Source organism: Lacerta agilis, chromosome 16 (genome assembly GCF_009819535.1).
Source record: "Lacerta agilis isolate rLacAgi1 chromosome 16, rLacAgi1.pri, whole genome shotgun sequence".
In the NCBI taxonomy this organism is placed as follows: domain Eukaryota; kingdom Metazoa; phylum Chordata; class Lepidosauria; order Squamata; family Lacertidae; genus Lacerta; species Lacerta agilis.
In genome coordinates, this window is record NC_046327.1 from 38,587,295 (window position 1) to 38,604,333 (window position 17,039).

General features: G+C 46.0%; 1 protein-coding gene across 5 annotated transcripts; it reads left to right on the forward strand.

Annotated features, from left to right (window-relative positions):
- The first annotated feature begins 515 nt into the window (after positions 1-515).
- IKBKG (inhibitor of nuclear factor kappa B kinase regulatory subunit gamma) lies at positions 516-16,898 on the forward strand. 5 transcript variants are annotated; one of them, XM_033172806.1, is made up of 15 exons: positions 516-574; positions 1,424-1,618; positions 2,637-2,845; positions 3,042-3,140; positions 3,349-3,522; positions 6,999-7,060; positions 11,334-11,396; positions 12,630-12,741; positions 12,855-12,973; positions 13,830-13,982; positions 14,074-14,170; positions 15,327-15,476; positions 15,614-15,756; positions 15,977-16,035; positions 16,415-16,898. In XM_033172806.1, the coding sequence occupies exons 2-15, from the start codon at positions 1,435-1,437 to the stop codon at positions 16,564-16,566; spliced, it is 1,776 nt and encodes a 591-aa protein (XP_033028697.1). In that variant the 5' UTR covers positions 516-574; positions 1,424-1,434; the 3' UTR covers positions 16,567-16,898. The 5 variants fall into 5 exon arrangements, with proteins under 5 accessions (XP_033028697.1, XP_033028699.1, XP_033028701.1 ...); XM_033172808.1 differs by lacking the exon at positions 516-574 and having other exon boundaries at positions 1,371-1,618; positions 2,640-2,845; XM_033172805.1 differs by lacking the exon at positions 516-574 and having other exon boundaries at positions 1,372-1,618.
- Positions 16,899-17,039: the final 141 nt, after the last annotated feature.

Here is a 17,039-nt window from a genome sequence, read left to right on the forward strand (position 1 = left end):
TCCAAGGAGAACAGGGAGCATTCATGGGACACAGATACACACTGCAGAAGACACACTAACGTGTCACAACACAGTTTGGAAAGCTCTGTTCTACTTTTGTTGTTCAGTCGTTCAGTCGTGTCCGACTTCGTGACCCCATGGACCAGAGCACGCCAGGCACTCCTGTCTTCCACTGCCTCCTGCAGTTTGGCCAAACTCATGCTAGTCGCTTCGAGAACACTTCCAACCATCTCTTCCTCTGTCGTCACCTTCTCCTTGTGCCCTCCATCTTTCCCAACATCAGGGTCTTTTCCAGGGAGAAACAACAACTTATGAACATATTTCACGCTCTGCCTTTTCACATTCTTGCTTTGGCCCCGCGCACCACACTCGCGACCGACGAGAGCCCAACACCCCGGCAAGGTAGTCTCGCCGTCACGTGGGCGGCACTTCCCGTCTCTGAGGCCGCTCCTCCAACGTCACTTCCGCCCCGCCCCTCTTCTCCCGACATCACTTTCGAATAAGCAAAGCGAACGGCAAACCCGGAAGGAGGAAGCGGCGCAGGAGGCGGAATAATCCGGGGTCCGAAACTGAGGTGCGGCTCTTCTCCGCCGCGCGGGGCGCCCCCCCCCCGTGGTCCCTTCCTCCGCCGCTCCGCTGCTCAAGCGGCTCCTTGCCGCCTCCATCCGCCCTGGAGGGTAAATCCGGCCCCCCAGTAAGTGGCCCGAGGCGTCCGGTGGCCCCTGGAGCAGACGGCTCGCCCGCAGAGCCCCTCGCGGCGCCTGTCTCTCCTGTCCCGCCCCCGTAGACTAGGCTGGCTGATCTGCCAGGAAGGATTTTGGGGAGGAGGTGGAGATTTGAACCCAGGTCTCCTGCATCCAAGCCCACCACACTCAGCAGAACTTTCCAGGAAGCTGGGCTTGAAACATTCGAGCTTACTCTCTTTGAAACTCAGGAATCCGATTTTCTCTCCCCCCCACCTCCTCGCCCCCGCTCTCCGCCTCTTGGTTAGGCACTGAAGGGCTGCTTCTCTCTACGACAGGAGATTTTGCCCTATTTCTAACTATGGTAAGCCCGTGCCTGGGCAGCAACATTTTCCCCGCAATAAGTGGGTTTGTTTGATTAAATGCTGCTCCATTGCAAAATGAAAATAAAACAAATCTTTCCATATAGAATGCCATGATGTCAAGAAAGAAGTGTTCTGTCTTAGCCTTTTCCCTGGCATACTGATTTTCTGCGTGCAGGGAATGCTTTTGTTTGTTTGTATATATGGAGAAGCATTCAGTTGTATGTGCCTCCACCTACAATGTAAAGTGGTACAGCCCAGGTATAGGCAGCTTATCCCATCAGTTCTTTTATCTCCAGTTGATAACCTGTAGCTCAATAGATTTCTGTATTTGCTTTTTTAAAGGTTTCAGTCTTGACCATTCTCTGCACTCCCCAGAACCTATCTGAATGAGTACAGCCCAAGGGGGCTGGAGTTGTGACATGGTACAACCAGGCGGATGCCCGGGTAATGACTGCGGCATGATGGGCGATGATTCCTCTCTGGGCAAAGCTGCCACCATTCACCTTCCAGCTGAGCTGGCAGGACATGAGGTTGTGCAGCACTTTCTGGCTGAGAACAGAGATCTCAAAGGTGAGGACCTGGTGAACTGAGTTTGGCATGCAGCTCTGCATAGAAAATAATCAATTGGATTGTTGAAATGTTCACTTTTTAATTCCAGCACTCAGTTTGAACTCAGTACAGTGGTGCCCTGCTAGACGAAAATAATTCGTTCTACGAGTTTTTTCGTAGAGCGAATTATTCGTCTAGCGAAGCGGCAATGGAGCGCGGAGGTTTTCGCGCTAAAAAAAAAAAACGTCTTGCGAAGCAGCCCCATTGACTTTTTCGTCTTGCGGGGCAGCTTCCGCTAGATGAATGCCATTCGTCTAGCGAGTTTTTAGTCTAGCGAGGCATTCGTCTAGCGGGGCACCACTGTACATGATTTCCACCATGAGGGTTTCTGTGACTGGTTGGTGTCAGAGTGGGTGGCTCACTAGAATGTGGGTGGCTCACTAGATTTAAATCAGAATTCTGCAACTTAGTGTCCTCCAGATGCTTTGGACCCGAACACCCATCATTCTTAACCATTGGCCATGCTAGCAAGGGCTAATGGGAGTTGTAATCCAACTTCTCAAGGGTCTCCTCCAACCGCCTCCAGGCACTCACACAGGACCTTCACTGCCTTCACTGGTTCTGATTTGAAAGAGAGGTAGAGCTGGGTATCATCCGCATACTGAAGAACACCCAGCCCAAAACCCCGATGATCTCTCCCAGCGGCTTCATATAGATATTAAAAAGCATGGGGGAGAGGACGGAACCCTGAGGCACCCCACAAGTGAGAGCCTAGGGGTCTGAACGCTCATCCCCCACCAACTCTTTCTGAACACGGCCCAGGAGGAAGGAGCGGAACCACTATATAACAGTGCCCCCAGCACAAAGCCATGGTGTGGCTCAGCGTTACACGTGAACAAGGGCTTTGACAGAAAGGCCCACCCTTCCTTATTCATCTTCATTCAGTCCCATAAGCAGATGGAATGTAATGAATCCTTTCCTCGTGGAGAAGCAGGCACATTGATCCCACAAACATCCCTTGTCTCTGTTCTGCTGGTAGAAGCTATCCGACAAAGTAACCACATGCTGCGGGAGCGCTACAAGGAGTTCCTGCAATTCCAGGCTTCCCACAAGGAGGAGAAGGAGTTCCTCATGCTCAAGTTCCAGGAAGCTCGACTTGTGGTGGAAAAGCTGCACTTAGAACGCACAGGGCTGAAAAAGCAGTTGGAGCAGGCTGTCCAGGAACTGGAGCAACTGAAGGAGCAACTGGTAAGGGGGGGCCTGAAGTGTTGAGGTGGGGGCAGGCTCCCTTCAACTCCTCTATCCCTTGCTTCTGTTTAAGGGCAGCTCCTCTGACAAAGAAGCTGTGTGTGTTGACATCATGGACAGAGGAGAATCGGGGAAAAGCAGTGAAACAATTTCAGTCATTTTATGTGTATCAGATTTTTTGCTTTCCTGCTCACAGACAGCATCTCAGCCATTTCCCATAGAGAAAGAGACCTCTGGAGCACAAGAGGAGCCAGACACTGTAACCCTTACTCAAGGAGAAGCTCTACTTGCTCTGGTAAGGAGAAGCATTGTGTAGCTAGGTGAGTGGGTGTAAAGTCTGAGCTTGCCCCGAAGAAATAATACAAGTCACAGCTATCAAAGCTACACACACACACATGTTCTTATCTTGTAGATTGTGTGAGGAGGGTTGGACATAGGATCACAATGGTTGATGTGTTGTAAATTTTCAGTCATGATTATGCACTTTCCTCTCCCTTTTCCAGGTCCCTGAGATGCCACAGCAGAAAAAGGAGAGGCTGGAGGAGGATTTGAAGGAGCTCCAGGAAGCCAACCAGGTCTTGCAGAAAGACAAGCTGGCACTGCAGGCTGAGATCTGTGCACTGCAGCAAGCAGTGAAGGGCACCTCACCCACAGAAAAGCCTGCAGTAAAGATTAAGGTGAGAGTTGGTGGGGGAAACAACAGAACATGTGAAAGGGTCAAGGGTAGGCAATGGAGACAAAGCTCCATTGGAGTTTAGAAAAGGAGTGTAACTGTTATGAAGCGTGCAGTTTGCCTGCAATCCTTCTGATCTCACCTGCAACCCTGGCACCCCCTTCTTAGGGTCTTTCGACATTGAGAACTGAATGCACTCCAGAATTTGGGCCGTTGAGGCTTAACAAAGACAAGTCAAAAATAAATTTTATTGTATAAAAAGAAAATTGGCTCATTAATATTGGTGAACAGAATCAATAAACAATATATTGATGGTAGGGTAAGTTTAAAGCCACTACAAATAGTAAGAACTATTTGTGTTCAAAAAGCATGCCTTGGAACACATTATAAACCAGAATGCAGCGCAGCTGGTCAGCCTACCAGTGGAGGGAGAAAGATGTTTGGCTGAATGAAGGGAAGGGGACGATCTGGCTCAAGGGGTGAAGGTGATAGCAGAAGGAAAATGGATACTGGTGAGAGCTTTTAGAAAGGGAAGGGGAGGTTGTCAAGAGGAGGAAATGAGTTTGGACCGTGATTAAGTGACGCTCTGGGAAAGTTTTTAAAGTATGAATTGAAAGTGGGTGGGGGGACTTTGGGGCAATGGTTGAGAGTAAAGATTCCATTCTTGCAGTGGGTGGCTATGGGAAGGAGAATATGAAATTCTGAGGAGAAACAGCAACAGAAGAAGAAAAGAGCAGCGCAAGGGGATGAAGGAAAGTACAGTGGTACCTCGGTTTACGAACTTAATCAGTTTCCCTAATGAGACCTCCCGCCACCAGTGCCCTTCCACCGTTCGCCTTTCATTCTTAGACCGAGGTAAAGTTCTCAAACCAAGACACTATTTCCGGTTTTGCGGAGTTTGTAAACCAAAGCGTTCTTAAACTGGACTGTTCTTAAACCGAGGTACCACTGTAGATCTCTCCAAGAAACAGGGATCTGATTGGGCTCAAAAGCAGGAAATAGGAGAAGAGTAAAGAGTAAAGGTTTGGTCAGCTGATGGGCTTTCTGAGAGGAATGGGGATAGTATTTGTCCTTAGTTCTGTGAGGTGGCTGCTTGATGTATTGGAGTTGAGGAAGGAGAAGGGCAAAGGAAAGTCGACAGGAGAGTTCCTGGGATCCAAAAGATTCCTTGTTGCTAATGTGAAATGCATTGCCTTTTAAAACTCAAGTTGGCCTTTAAAAAAATGTAGAGTGGCAGTGATTGGGAGTGAAGAGTTTTTAAATGCTGCTAACCAGGAAGCAGTCTTCTTAAATTTTTGAGAATTGGCTTCCAAACATGCATTGTTCTTCTGCTGTGCCAAGGGAAGGAGAGATGGGTAGCATAGCTCTTGGGCTCTTCTGGCAGAAGCCTCGGGCTATTGAGACCTCTTGATTTTAAATATTAATTAATTTTCCATACCACCCTTCATCTGACTATCACTGGGCAGTTTGCAATATAAGAACACAGAAATTCCTACAATAGTAACAAATAACCGCCCCCCCCCCAGGTTAAAAGACCATAGATTTTTAATTTTCCAAAAGGAGAAGGCAAATGTTTTTGCCTGGTGCCTAAAGATAAGTAACAAGTGTCAGGTGAGCCTCCCTAGCGAGAGCATCCCACAAGCAGGAGCCACCACAGAAAAGGCCCATTCTTGTGTAGCTACCCTCAGGACCCCTCGTGGAGGAGGCACACGAAGAAGGGCCTCAGGGTCTGGGTAAGTTCATATGGGGAGAGTCAGTCCTTGGGGTATTGGGGTCCTAAGCCATTTAAGGCTCTATAGGTCAAAAACAGCAGTTTGAATTGCGCCTGGAAACTAATTGGCAGCCAGTGCAGTTGGGGCATGATTGGTGTTACTGTATTGGCACAAATATAAGCTGCACCCGCAAATAAGCCGCACCTTTAAAATTCAAGGGAAAAAGTGGGAAAAGACAATACCCAAATATAAGCCGCCCTCTTAAAATTCTGCAGGCGCTCACATCCATTCCGTTTTACCGTATGTCTTTTTCAGCAGCCATATTATAAAAGCCAATTTTCGTAAGGTCGCGAATTTAAACCGCACTTTAACTTGGTTGGAATTTGAAAATAAAGTGTGGCTTATATTCGGGCCAATACGGTATATACTCAAACCATCTTGCCCCAGTGGGCAACCTGGCTGCTGAATTCTATACCACTTGAAGTTTCCAAATTGTCTGCAGATTATTATAAACTCTAATAATCTAGTTTACTAGAGCATAGACAACCAAACTTAGGATAGGACACAGCCGAGTGACCTGAAACACAGGCCCAAATGAGGGTCTGAGTGAGTGATTTGATGGAGGGAAATATACTGGAAAACATCCATGTCCCTGCACTCACATCTGCATGCAGATCCAGCAGTCATAAGAATCAGTGTTTGCTGCCAAACAGTAAGTCCAATTGTGGCAGAAACATCTGGTGCCCCAGTGGGAATTGACAATAACCAAGCTCTAAGTCGGGGGTCAGCAAACTTTTTCAGCAGGGGGCCAGTCCACTGTCCCTCGAAGCTTGTGGGGGGGCGGACTGTACTTTTAGGGGGGAAATGAACTAATTCCTATGCCCCCAAGATACATTTTAAATAAAAGCACACATTCTACTCATGTAAAAACACCAGGCAGGCCCCACAAATAATGCAGAGATGCATTTTAAATAAAAGTACACATTCTACTCATGTAAAAACACACTGATTCCTGGACTGATCCAGCCCCCAGGCCTTAGTTTGCCTACCCATGATCGTAAGTCCACGTGAGGTATAGGAACGTCCTGGCACAATGGATACAGCAGCAGAGAAGCTCCAGGACCACCCACAGTGTAAGAACTCGGGGGCAGCCTGTTAGCAATCAAACAGATGTCAGTTAGGCACACCCTCTCCTTCCACCAGCACTGAGCTGAGGCTGATGGAAAGCACTCTGCACCACTAAGCCCACCTGAGCCTCAGGCGACAGCAAAGGATCCAGAAGTACCCCCAAGCTGCATACCTGCTCCTTCAGAAGAAGTGTAACCCCATCAGGAGCAGGCACCTCCCACCCATCTGGTCTAGGGAAATGCCCACTAACAGTGTTGCAGTCTTATCTGGATTGAGCTTCAGTTTGATTAGCTATTTGTGGGGTGAGAGAAAAGGAAGAATTGGCATTTTAGGTGATCATTTCTTGGCTTAACACTAACAGGAGTCTGGTGAAAAGTACAACTGATAAGGGAGGAAGGCAAGGATTTACAGTGAAGGGGGTGGCAATCAGTGCAGTAGCAGGACACATTGCAGCCCTGCTTGCTTAAATATGCCTTGTGTGAGTTACAATAAAGGAATCTCTGTTCTTGTCTCTCCCAGCCAAAACAAAAAATTCCTTCTCAGATACAGGCTATCATTCTTATAGCAAAATCTGGATTTTGGGGGTGTTTCGTAACATACTGAATATGGTAAAGTTTAACTCATCTGGTTACCTTTCCAGGAGAATGGAGTTGCAGAAGAACAACCTGTGGAGTTGGAATCCTTGCAGGGCTCAGGGGCCAGGTAAGAGCCCCCTAGCATGGAGAAACCAAGAGAATGGTCCTTGGGAAGCCAGACCATATGTGCTCCTATTTATTTTATGTTATCAGATTTATAATAACAGACTTATACACTGCCTTTTAGTCAAGTGGCCCAGGTAGTTACAATAAAATATTAAAAACATTACAAAATAACTAATACCGGAAAATAAGCTAAAGGAGCACATTTGTAAAAGCAGCATAATCTCATATGAACCTGAATAAAACAGATCAACAAACATTTAAAAGTCTGGGAAAATAAAAAGGTGTTTCTGGCACTAGGCTAAGACATCAAGATAATGCCTGCCAGGCAAGCCTTTCTTGGGATAGCGCCTCCAAAGCAGGCTGCCAGCCCAGGGTCTTTCCCCCAGTAAACATCTGTAATGTCTTAGGTGGTTGGGGGAACCTGGAGAGGGGCATCTGGTGATCTCAAAGGATGCTCCTGTTTATATGCCTGGAGTTCATTTCAGGATGCTTCCAGGTTGCAGGCTTTTGTCTAGTGGTACACAGTACCCATTACTGACTGTTAAATAAGAAAAAATGAAAGAAGCAAGCTCAGCTTTTCAACAGGTGCAGTGGAACCTCAGTTGTCGAACGTAATCCATTCTGAAAGATTGTTTGACTTCCGAAATTTTCAACAACCGAGGCGCAATTACTGGTCAGCAAATTCGTTTTTAAAAATGGAGAAAAACGGTCGAAAGCGAAGCATTCACTTCCAGGTTGTCGGTGTTCGAGTTCCGAATTGTTCAGCTTCCGAAGCATTCGGCAACCGAGGTTCCACCATAGAATTAAGTCACCTAGGCAGTTCAGACTGAATCCCAGCATAGTTGCACTCTTCTACCAATAACCTATTGCAGAGCTTTCCAAACTTTTCATGCTGGTGACACACTTTTTAGACATGCAGTAATTCAGTTTTACTAGCAAACTAGAGTTTTACTAGTTAAACTAGAATACTTTATTGTTAATGTACCACATGTTTACAGTGAGATTAAACGCGCCCCTCCCCCCCAATCTCTCAGTCCTTGTTACACTCTATGTGCTGTCGTACAACCACAGACTCCGAACGCCAGCTGCAATGTTGCTGTCTTCCATTCAGCAGCCTCACGGCCCACAGGTAGAAACTGTTCTTTAACCTGTTGGTTCGGCTTATCATGCTGCTATATCCCCTGCCCGAGGAGATTAAAAAGGTGCTGGCCAGGGTGTGAGTCATCCCTGAGAATGTTCCTCGCTCTTCTGAGGCAACGGTCTTCTGCGATAATATCTAGCGGACTCAGGGGACAGCCCATAATGTCTTGTGCTGTCTTCACCACCCTCTGTAAGGACTTTCTGTCCATGGCTGTCAAACCAGCGTACCACACCATGATACAGTATGAAAGGACACTTTCTATTGTGGACCGATAGAAGGAAATCGTTAGTTGTTGTCTAACATTGTTCTTTCACAAGACCCTAAGGAAATGAAGTCTCTGTTGGGCCTTCCTGACCACCTGGGCTGTATTGACCTTCCAAATGACGGCCTTCACTAAGATGGACTCCCAGGAATTTAAAAGAAGAGACTCTCTCCACACAGCCCCCCCCCCCCGATATACAATGGGGCTAGCTCCCCTCTCTTCCTCCGAAAGTCCAACACCATCTCCTTTGTCTTGCCAATGTTTAGGTGCAGATTGTTCTCTGAGCACCATGTGGTTACCTTTTGAACCTCCCCCCATACGCAGATTCGTCTCCACCTGTAATTAAACCCATTATGGTGGTGTCATCAGCAAACTTAATAATTGCAGTAGATGGGTCAGATGAAATGCAATCATATGTGTACAATGAATACAGGTATGGACTTAGCACGCATCCCTGTGGAGTGCCAGTGCTGAGCTTCAGCGAGGTAGATGCAACAGGCCCGATCCTCACTGTTTGTTTCCGGTCTCTCAGAAAGTCTTTAATCCAATCACAGATGTTAGAAGAAAGGTCCACGTCTCTTAACTTTCCAATGAGAATATCTGGAAGGATGGTATTGAAAGCTGAGCTATAATCAATAAACAGCATCCTGACATAATTCCCTGGTCTCTCCAGATGACTCGCTGCAAGGTGAAAAGCTGTAGCAATGGCATCATCTGTTGACCTATTTCTCCTGTAGGCAAACTGATGTTTATCAAAGTCTGGTGGAAAACATGTTCTAAGGTGTTGAAGGACCAATCACTCGAAGCACTTCATCACTACAGATGTTAATGCAATGGGTCTATAGTCATTTAGGCAGTTAATTGCTGTTTTCTTTGGGACTGGAATAATGGTGGCTGCTTTCAAACATGATGGAACACAAGCGGTTTGCAGAGAGATGCTAAAAATCCTTGTCAAGACCCCTGCTAATTGATCAGTGCAATTTTTTTACCTCTATTCCGAGCACCCCATCTGGGCCAGCCGCTTTACTGGGATTCACTGCCCTCAATGCAGCTTTTACTTGATGGTCATATAGAATGAGTGGCTGAGAGTTTGAGGGCTGGCAGGCAGGAGCTAAAGGGTTCAATCTTTTAACCTCGTAGTGAGCAAAGAAGTTGTTCAGCTCCTCTGCCAATGAATCATCAGCCTTAACCATATTCCTTGTATTGCCCTTGTAGTTGGTTAGGTGCTGCACTCCTTGCCACACTTGTTTCGTGTTGTTTTCGGCTAAGTAATTTTCCACCTTATATTGTTGTTTTGCTGTCTTAATGCCATTTTTGAGATTTGTTCTTGCCTCTCTGTATGTGTCTATATTCCCTGTCTTAAAGGCAGAATCCCGTGCTTTCAGAAGTGTCCTTATCTCATCAGTCACCCAAGGTTTACAGTTCCCATAGACTCTAATGCATCTTTTCCACGTTACATTATCGGCACACACTTTATTATAGGAAAGTACAGCGTCTGTGTATTTATGCAGATCTTGATGTTCCAACACACTCCAATCAGTGCTCTCAAAACAATCCTGGAGCTGACTAAGAGCACCCTCTGGCCAGATTCTAACTGTTTTTATAACTGGCTGAATTCTTCTCCTGAGAGGGACATAGAAAAACAGAAGAATGGTCTGATGAGCCTAAGTGGGGGGAGGGGATTGCCCTGTATGCCTGTTTCAAATTGGAATATGCACGATCTAGAATATTCTGTTCTCTAGTGGAAAATTTTACAAACTGTTCAAATTTAGGAAATACTTTCTTCAGGCAGGCTTGATTGAAGTCCCCTGCCACACAACAAGGGCACCCTCTGGGTGGATTTGCTGTTGCCTAGAGATGACGCCATATAACTTAGGAATTGTTGCACTGACATTAGCATCAGGTGGAATATAAACGGCTATAATGATTATGACAGTTAGTTCTCCAGGCAGATAAAATGGCCGACATGTAACTGCCATCAGTTCTACACCTGGGGAGCAATACGCATCAGCTACTTGGCTGTTAACGCACCAACCATTGTGTATGTAAATACAGACTCCGCCGCCCCAGCTTTACCAGAATCACTGTTCCTATCAGAGTAATAAATTACTTGATTTATCAGCTCTACTGCCGCATCCAGTACTGCTGAATGTAGCCAAGTTTCTGTAATAATTACCACACAGCTCTCATGAAGAAGCTTGCTTGCCGCCATCAGCAACTGTAATTCGTCAATTTTATGGATGAGAGATCTGATGTTGGTCAGGAAGACGCTTGGCAGTGCTGGTCTGATGGGTCTTTTCCGAAGCCGGGTTAACAGACCAGCTCTGCAACCACGCTTTTCCTTTCGCTCTTTTCTTTTTCACTTCTTTTGCCATTTCCCCCTCCCGGTGACAATCCATAGAGATCCTGGAGGTCTTACTATGCAGTTTGGTATACAGTGGGACCTTTGAAACTCTCTAGTTATCTCTATTTTCCTTGTGAGCCCGATGTTTACCAGTTCTGTGCATGAGTAGGTGAAGTATTGGGAGCTCAAAGCCGCAGTGTATGAACACGCCGCCATCTTGGAACAGAAAGAACTAACCCCTTTCCAGCCCCGGGAGGAGCATGGGGAATGTTTGTGTGACACTCAACTGCAGCCGACAGTGATCACAGCCAAATGTGATTGCCAGTCTGTCTCAGAAATCTCATTCTGGAAAAAATTCTGGAATTACCAAAGCCCAGCTTGGCAAGACTTTGTGGGCTGGTATTCTGTGGCTGGAGACTGATTTGGGAGTGTTTGCAACTGGCTGAGAGTTGATGCTGCAAATTAGGTTGTGTGGGTTGGTTCCCCCCCCCCCCAACTCACAGTGCATCACCTTTGTTTCTTTACAGAAATAGTTCTGGGCAGGACCAGGCTGAAGAGCTATGCAAGAGGCTGAAGGAGGTAGAGGATGAGTAAGTTCATGATAATATGCTTATACTTTCTCAGGTATGTCCAGCCAGGCAGGCAGAATGTTGGAAGACATCTGGGGAGTGAAACTTACAGATGTTGGCAGGTAGTGTGTCTTGAGGAGGCGAGAGCCCATAAAGGAGATGTCCATGAATCCAGCTGTTAGTACAATGAGAGGAAGTCACAGCTGGGGCTTTGCAAAAATCATTTGGCAGGATTTGATCCAGGGAAGCCTCCTTCCACTAAATGAGGCCAAGCACCAGCCATTTATATGGCCTGGTCCCTGAAGCAGGTGGGAGGAGTAACTCAATATTGGTTAATCCCTGCCATTTAAGGAGAATGGCCACAATTCATGTGGCCAGGAAATTGAGGATGGGATGGCAAAATGGTCACTTCTGAGCCAGAAGCCACTGCAAAGAAATGCATAGAGGTGGTAAACCTGCATTTGAGCTCCACCGGCTCACACTGCCTGTATGGATTTCATAGAATGAAATGCTCATTCAGTTGTTTTTTAAACCTACCGCCAGGAAGAGGACTTGGCTAGAATTTCTCTTTGTGATACATGATTTTCTATGTGCTGTTCATTTATGGAGGAGTGTGCATTCTTGAGCCCCCACCTATAGTGTGAGGTGGTGCAACCGAGACCTAGGATTGTTACCTCAGCGAGGAAAATATTTTAGAGCAGGGCTGCTGGAATTTCTGGCCTTCCAGGGATTGTTGGATTACAGTTCCCATCATCCCTGGTCATTGGCTTTGCTGGCTGGAGCTGTGGGGAGTCAAACAATACTCTCGAGGGATAAAGGTTTCCCATCCGTGCTTCAGAGTGTGTGTGCATTAACAGAACCATACTTTCCCCCTCCTCCCCAACCTTGTGTAAGGACTGTCAGTGGAAGCGTGAAGGACAATAGCAATTTAAACCTTGGGGGCTGAAGAATGCCAGGCGAAAGGGTGGCAAATTTGCAACACCCAAAGCAATGGAAAGTTTTGGAGTATGGAGTGTTGAGGTGGATGCTATTATCCCTCAGAATAATGAGCGTTATTGGGTAAATCCCAGGATGAATGTCCTACCCACAAACAACCCCTCCTCCCCCAGTGTAGCTTTGGTAGATCATAACTAGTATATTTTGGACAGGACTTCAAGGGTTTGCTACTGAGTGATGGAACCTGTAGTGGCTAGCACTGAATTAGAGTATCTTGTGAAGTTCAACAGCCACACGTTTTATCATTCCAACCCCCAGGAGTTCAGCCCTTCGTCAACAGCTGGCATCAGCCAGAGAGGAGCTTGTGCATCTGGCAGCATGGGAGCGTGAGACCCAGCAGCAGCTACAAACACTGAGCAAGCAGTTGGAGGTGAATTGTCACTCTAGTATGAAAATCTTGTTCCCACAAGCTTGAGAGGTTCCTGTCCGTCGCACTTCACAGGTACTGACTGACCTGTGATCTGTCTCCCTCTCTCATTACAGCAGGCTGGGGAGGACAAGGCCTCAGTAAAGGCTCAGGTGACCTCCTTGTTGGGGGAGTTGCAGGAGAGCCAAAGTCGCCTGGAAACCTGCACACAGGAAAAGAAAGAGCTGGAGGAGAGGTGAGTCACGCAGGAGACTTGTGTGGCCAGGCAGTGTGGTTGGCAACTGGCTGGAGGCCTTTTTGCCTGCAGTGATGCAGACATTATGAAACAATGAGCTGGGCCTGCTCTGTGGGGCAGGGAAATTGGCTCCACTGTCTTACCCCTCCAAGCATACTTACCTCAAACTGGAAGAGATCATGTGATGTCCTTTGCACGGCAGGGGTCTGGATGTGTCCTGTACCTGGCGCCCTAAATCTGGAACAGCCACATTTGCCTGATTAGCTTATGGCTTTGTGAAAAACGCTAGGTGTTTTGAATACCAAAATCTTAGAAAAATATAGGAGACTGCTTTGATCCATTAGAACTGGCAGCTGTAACGGAGGGCAAGGCTTTTTTTTTTCTTCCAGTGGTTAGGTGTCAAACCAAAAAGCGAGTTGGGAACTGCTGCTGGCCTTCCATGTGCTTTCTCACAGTGTGTGCGATCACAAAAATAATGACAAAAAATGTTGAAGAGCTGGGGATGCTTCTTTGATATTTTCACCTCTGTCACTTGCCTTGGTGAAGAGGTCGGCAGGTTGCTTCTTCAGGAATGCAAGCAGCTATGATGGAAAGGTCAGAGAGACCCCCACCCCCAGTTTCATGTACATCCTCAACAGTAGCTCACTTTCCATGTGAAGCCACAGAAGAGGATGACAGCACCGAGTGTTACGATGAAGAAGATTCAAGGAGTTGCGTAGAAAACCTATTGAATCAAACAATGCTGGATCTAGTGCTGTCATGGTACATATTTTCTGGGGTGAAAAGGCAAGGGTAATTCGGTCTACCTAGGAAATCTTGGCTAGCAGGTAGAGAGCTAGATTTGTCTTTTCTGCAGGGTCCGTGCAGCAGGCGAAAGACTCCAACATCTTGAAAAGGAGGCTGAAGCCCGCACCAAACAGCACAGTGTGCAAGTGGATCAGTTGCGCCTGCAGGTGCAAAATCTAGAAAGTGCCTTGCGAGTGGAGCGGCAGAGCGCCACAGAGGAAAAGTGAGTGAGAGGATGGGAGAGCCAAGAGCCTGGGGGATTTAACCATGTGGCAAATACCTATAAACTGATCTATTCCCTCTCTCCTCTATAGGAGAAAATTAGCTCAGCTGCAGGTGGCCTATCACCAACTCTTCCAGGAATATGACTCTCATATCAAAGCCAGTCTAGAAAATGAGAAGTGGAGCCAGGTGGGAGAAATGATGATTTGTAATGAAAACCTTAATTCTATAAAGGGTCCCTTTTCCACTTTATTTGTCTTGGTGGGGGCGGGGAGGTAGATTGAGATGTCATGCTTCATTTTTCCTCTAGCAACATGCAGCACCTGATACTATTTAGAGCTGCCCCATTTCTTCCAACCCATCAGAGTTCCGGTTTTCTCATTTTTCCTGGCATTTGTAAAGCTTTTGCCCCCCATTCGTGTGTTGGGGTGGCTAATACATGACCACAGACCATATCTAGTCCCTTAAAATAAGTTGTTATTGTTGTTATTTTATTATTATTATAATAAAGTGACTGTTCCCATGTGTCCCACGATGCCAAAAGTTGCTTTATGGCCTCCAGCCCCCCAAATCTGTCCATTAAAAAATAATACTATACTAATAATTCCTGTTTATCATTTGCAATAAAGAAATTTGTGCCCAAAGTTGGCTTAAAAGGTTTTATTTCTTAAAAAATACTGACAATTCCTATGCTCTGATGACAAAAGTGCCCCAATTGCTTTCTTAAACTTGAAAAAGAAAACAGGTGGCAAGCCCCATGTCAAATGATCATCGCCTGTACTTATTAAATTTAGTAATAATGAGTGACAAAAATGGTTTAAAATGGGTGTTGTTTATTGAGGTGCCTTTTGGAAGGCTTACCTTCTTTTGCGACAACTTTGCACTTCAGCCTCGGCTCCTAGAGGGTTGGTCATTGTGTGCCTGAAAAACTTTAGCCACCCTTGTTCTATATAGTTTCAAAATGTTTGAAAGGAGCAGTATTTTATTTGATAAAATAGTAATAATTTCCTAGTTGTATGGCTTGTGGCGGAGTGGGTTCTCCTGTTACAAAAACAAAAAGGTACGTGTGTATATATCGTGTTTATATATCAGTCACACTAAGGTCAGAAAGAAATTTATTTGCAAAGTAATTATAGTGGTCTGTTGTGCTAAATATAAATGCATACCCTTTGTATACCTTTTTTAAGAGCAATCCCAACAAACTCTTAATGGACTTTAGCCATGTTAAAAATGAAAAAAGGGCAGTCTTCTTATTCTGATTTAATTAATTTAGAACCACTGGCATGCCCAAAAGAAAAAGTTGCCTACAGCGCTGTAGCATTATTGAACTCTGTCCCATCCTCAGGGTTTGGATGTGCGGGCTGCTGAATTGTCTGAGCAATTACAGCAAGCTGAAGAGGCTCTGGTGGCCAAGCAGGAACTGATTGACAAGCTGAAGGAGGAGGCTGAACAGCACAAGGCTATCATGGAGACTGTGCCTGTGCTCAAGGCACAGGTGAGTAGGGAATCAAGTTTGCCATGGGGAAGTAGCCATGCTGGAAAAGGGATCGGTGTGTGTTTGTGGCAACCTGGGGAATGTGAGTAGTGCAGTGTAAGAGGTAAAGTAGTTGTCACCCTACTCTTTTTATTCAGGCTGATATCTACAAGACAGACTTCTTGGCAGAGCGTCACGCTCGTGAAAAACTACATGAACAGCGAGAGGCCCTCCTGGAGCAAGTTGCACAACTGCAGAGAGATTATGAGAAGCTGCAAGCGGAATCTGAGGGAGTCAGACGGTGAGTAGGGGATGGATGCAAGCAGTGACACACCTAGAATGTAGCAGTTTGTCCACATCAGCTGTGGTGTTGGTATCTTGTGTTGAGCTTCTTTTCATTTTGGGTAAGGTGTGAAAGTGGTCTGTAGCCAAAGGCAACGAACCTTATACGTCTTTCACTTTTCCTGGGAAAGGGTTAGTATTACAAATAAACTGAATTGTGGTTATCTCTCCCGAAACAGTTCTCTGATGGAAGAGATGAGGAATCGCCATTCAGAAATGCGCCCACAACCTCAGTCAGGTGTGTGTTTTAGTGTTGCTTACCCTTAATATAAGCAGCATGTGCTTGTGTGTGAACTGATTTTTTTAAAATTTCTATTCTATTTGGCTTGTTTTAAGAATTCCTAAAAAAAAATGCCTGCCTTTATTTATTGCTGGTTAACCATTCTGGCATCTTGAACCTGCTGTCATATTTCCACAAGTGTGGCATATATTCCTCCTAAGCATCTAGTATTGTGGTTTTTAAATATACTCCAAGCATCCCTCTTGATTCCCTCTTCTGCTTTCTTGAAGGAACTTACAGCTATCAGAGCAAATGTGAAGTGTTGTTGTCACTGCTAGCATGAGGGAGTAAATATACCATTGCGTGCAGATTAACTGTACTTTTCTTGTCCTTCCAGGTTTCCTGAGGGGTCCTGCCCCATTCCACCCCCAGCTTCCGAGAAGACAAAGCCTTGCTGAAGAACCGATTGAATTCTCTTGTCCCAAGTGCCAGTACAGGGCTCCAGACATGGACACTCTACAAATCCATGTCATGGACTGTATCCAGTGACACTGATTGAGGAAGGGAATGAGTATTCCATTTTGTGCTATCATTTTGTTGCCTTAAGCCAAACCAGCAGTACAGCTAAGAGTTTACCTTGGAGCAAAGATCATTGACTGTTTCCTCCCTACCTGTATGTCATTAACTTTTTTCCTTCTATGAAAATGGTTAAACCTGCTGCTGTCCTCCTTCAGAGCCTGGCTACCATAGCCATGGGGGTTTCACTGTTTTAGGTTTGTGTGAAATAATGTGTTTGATCTACTGTATGTCAAGAGGATTCAGCCACCCCTTTAATATAACAAACAATACATATCCCAGTAGCTCTTTTAAGGGTGCTTCTCCATGAAGACTGCTAGTTCTTGCTTCCTCTATGTGCCTACCAAGATACAGGAAGAATCCTGCAAGCTACATACCCTAACTGTGCCTTACACATTCCTCAGCCAAGCTGTGGTGAGGTAAGACCATGCAACAGAAAAAGAGAA

Bases quoted from the DNA above. Each gene is read 5' to 3' on its own strand.
- IKBKG (XM_033172806.1), top strand. From the start codon at position 1,435: ATGAGTACAGCCCAAGGGGGCTGGAGTTGTGACATGGTACAACCAGGC. The intron at 15,477-15,613 runs GTGAGTAGGGAA...CTTTTTATTCAG, and splicing joins TGCCTGTGCTCAAGGCACAG to GCTGATATCTACAAGACAGA. The intron at 16,036-16,414 runs GTGTGTGTTTTA...TTGTCCTTCCAG, and splicing joins GCGCCCACAACCTCAGTCAG to GTTTCCTGAGGGGTCCTGCC.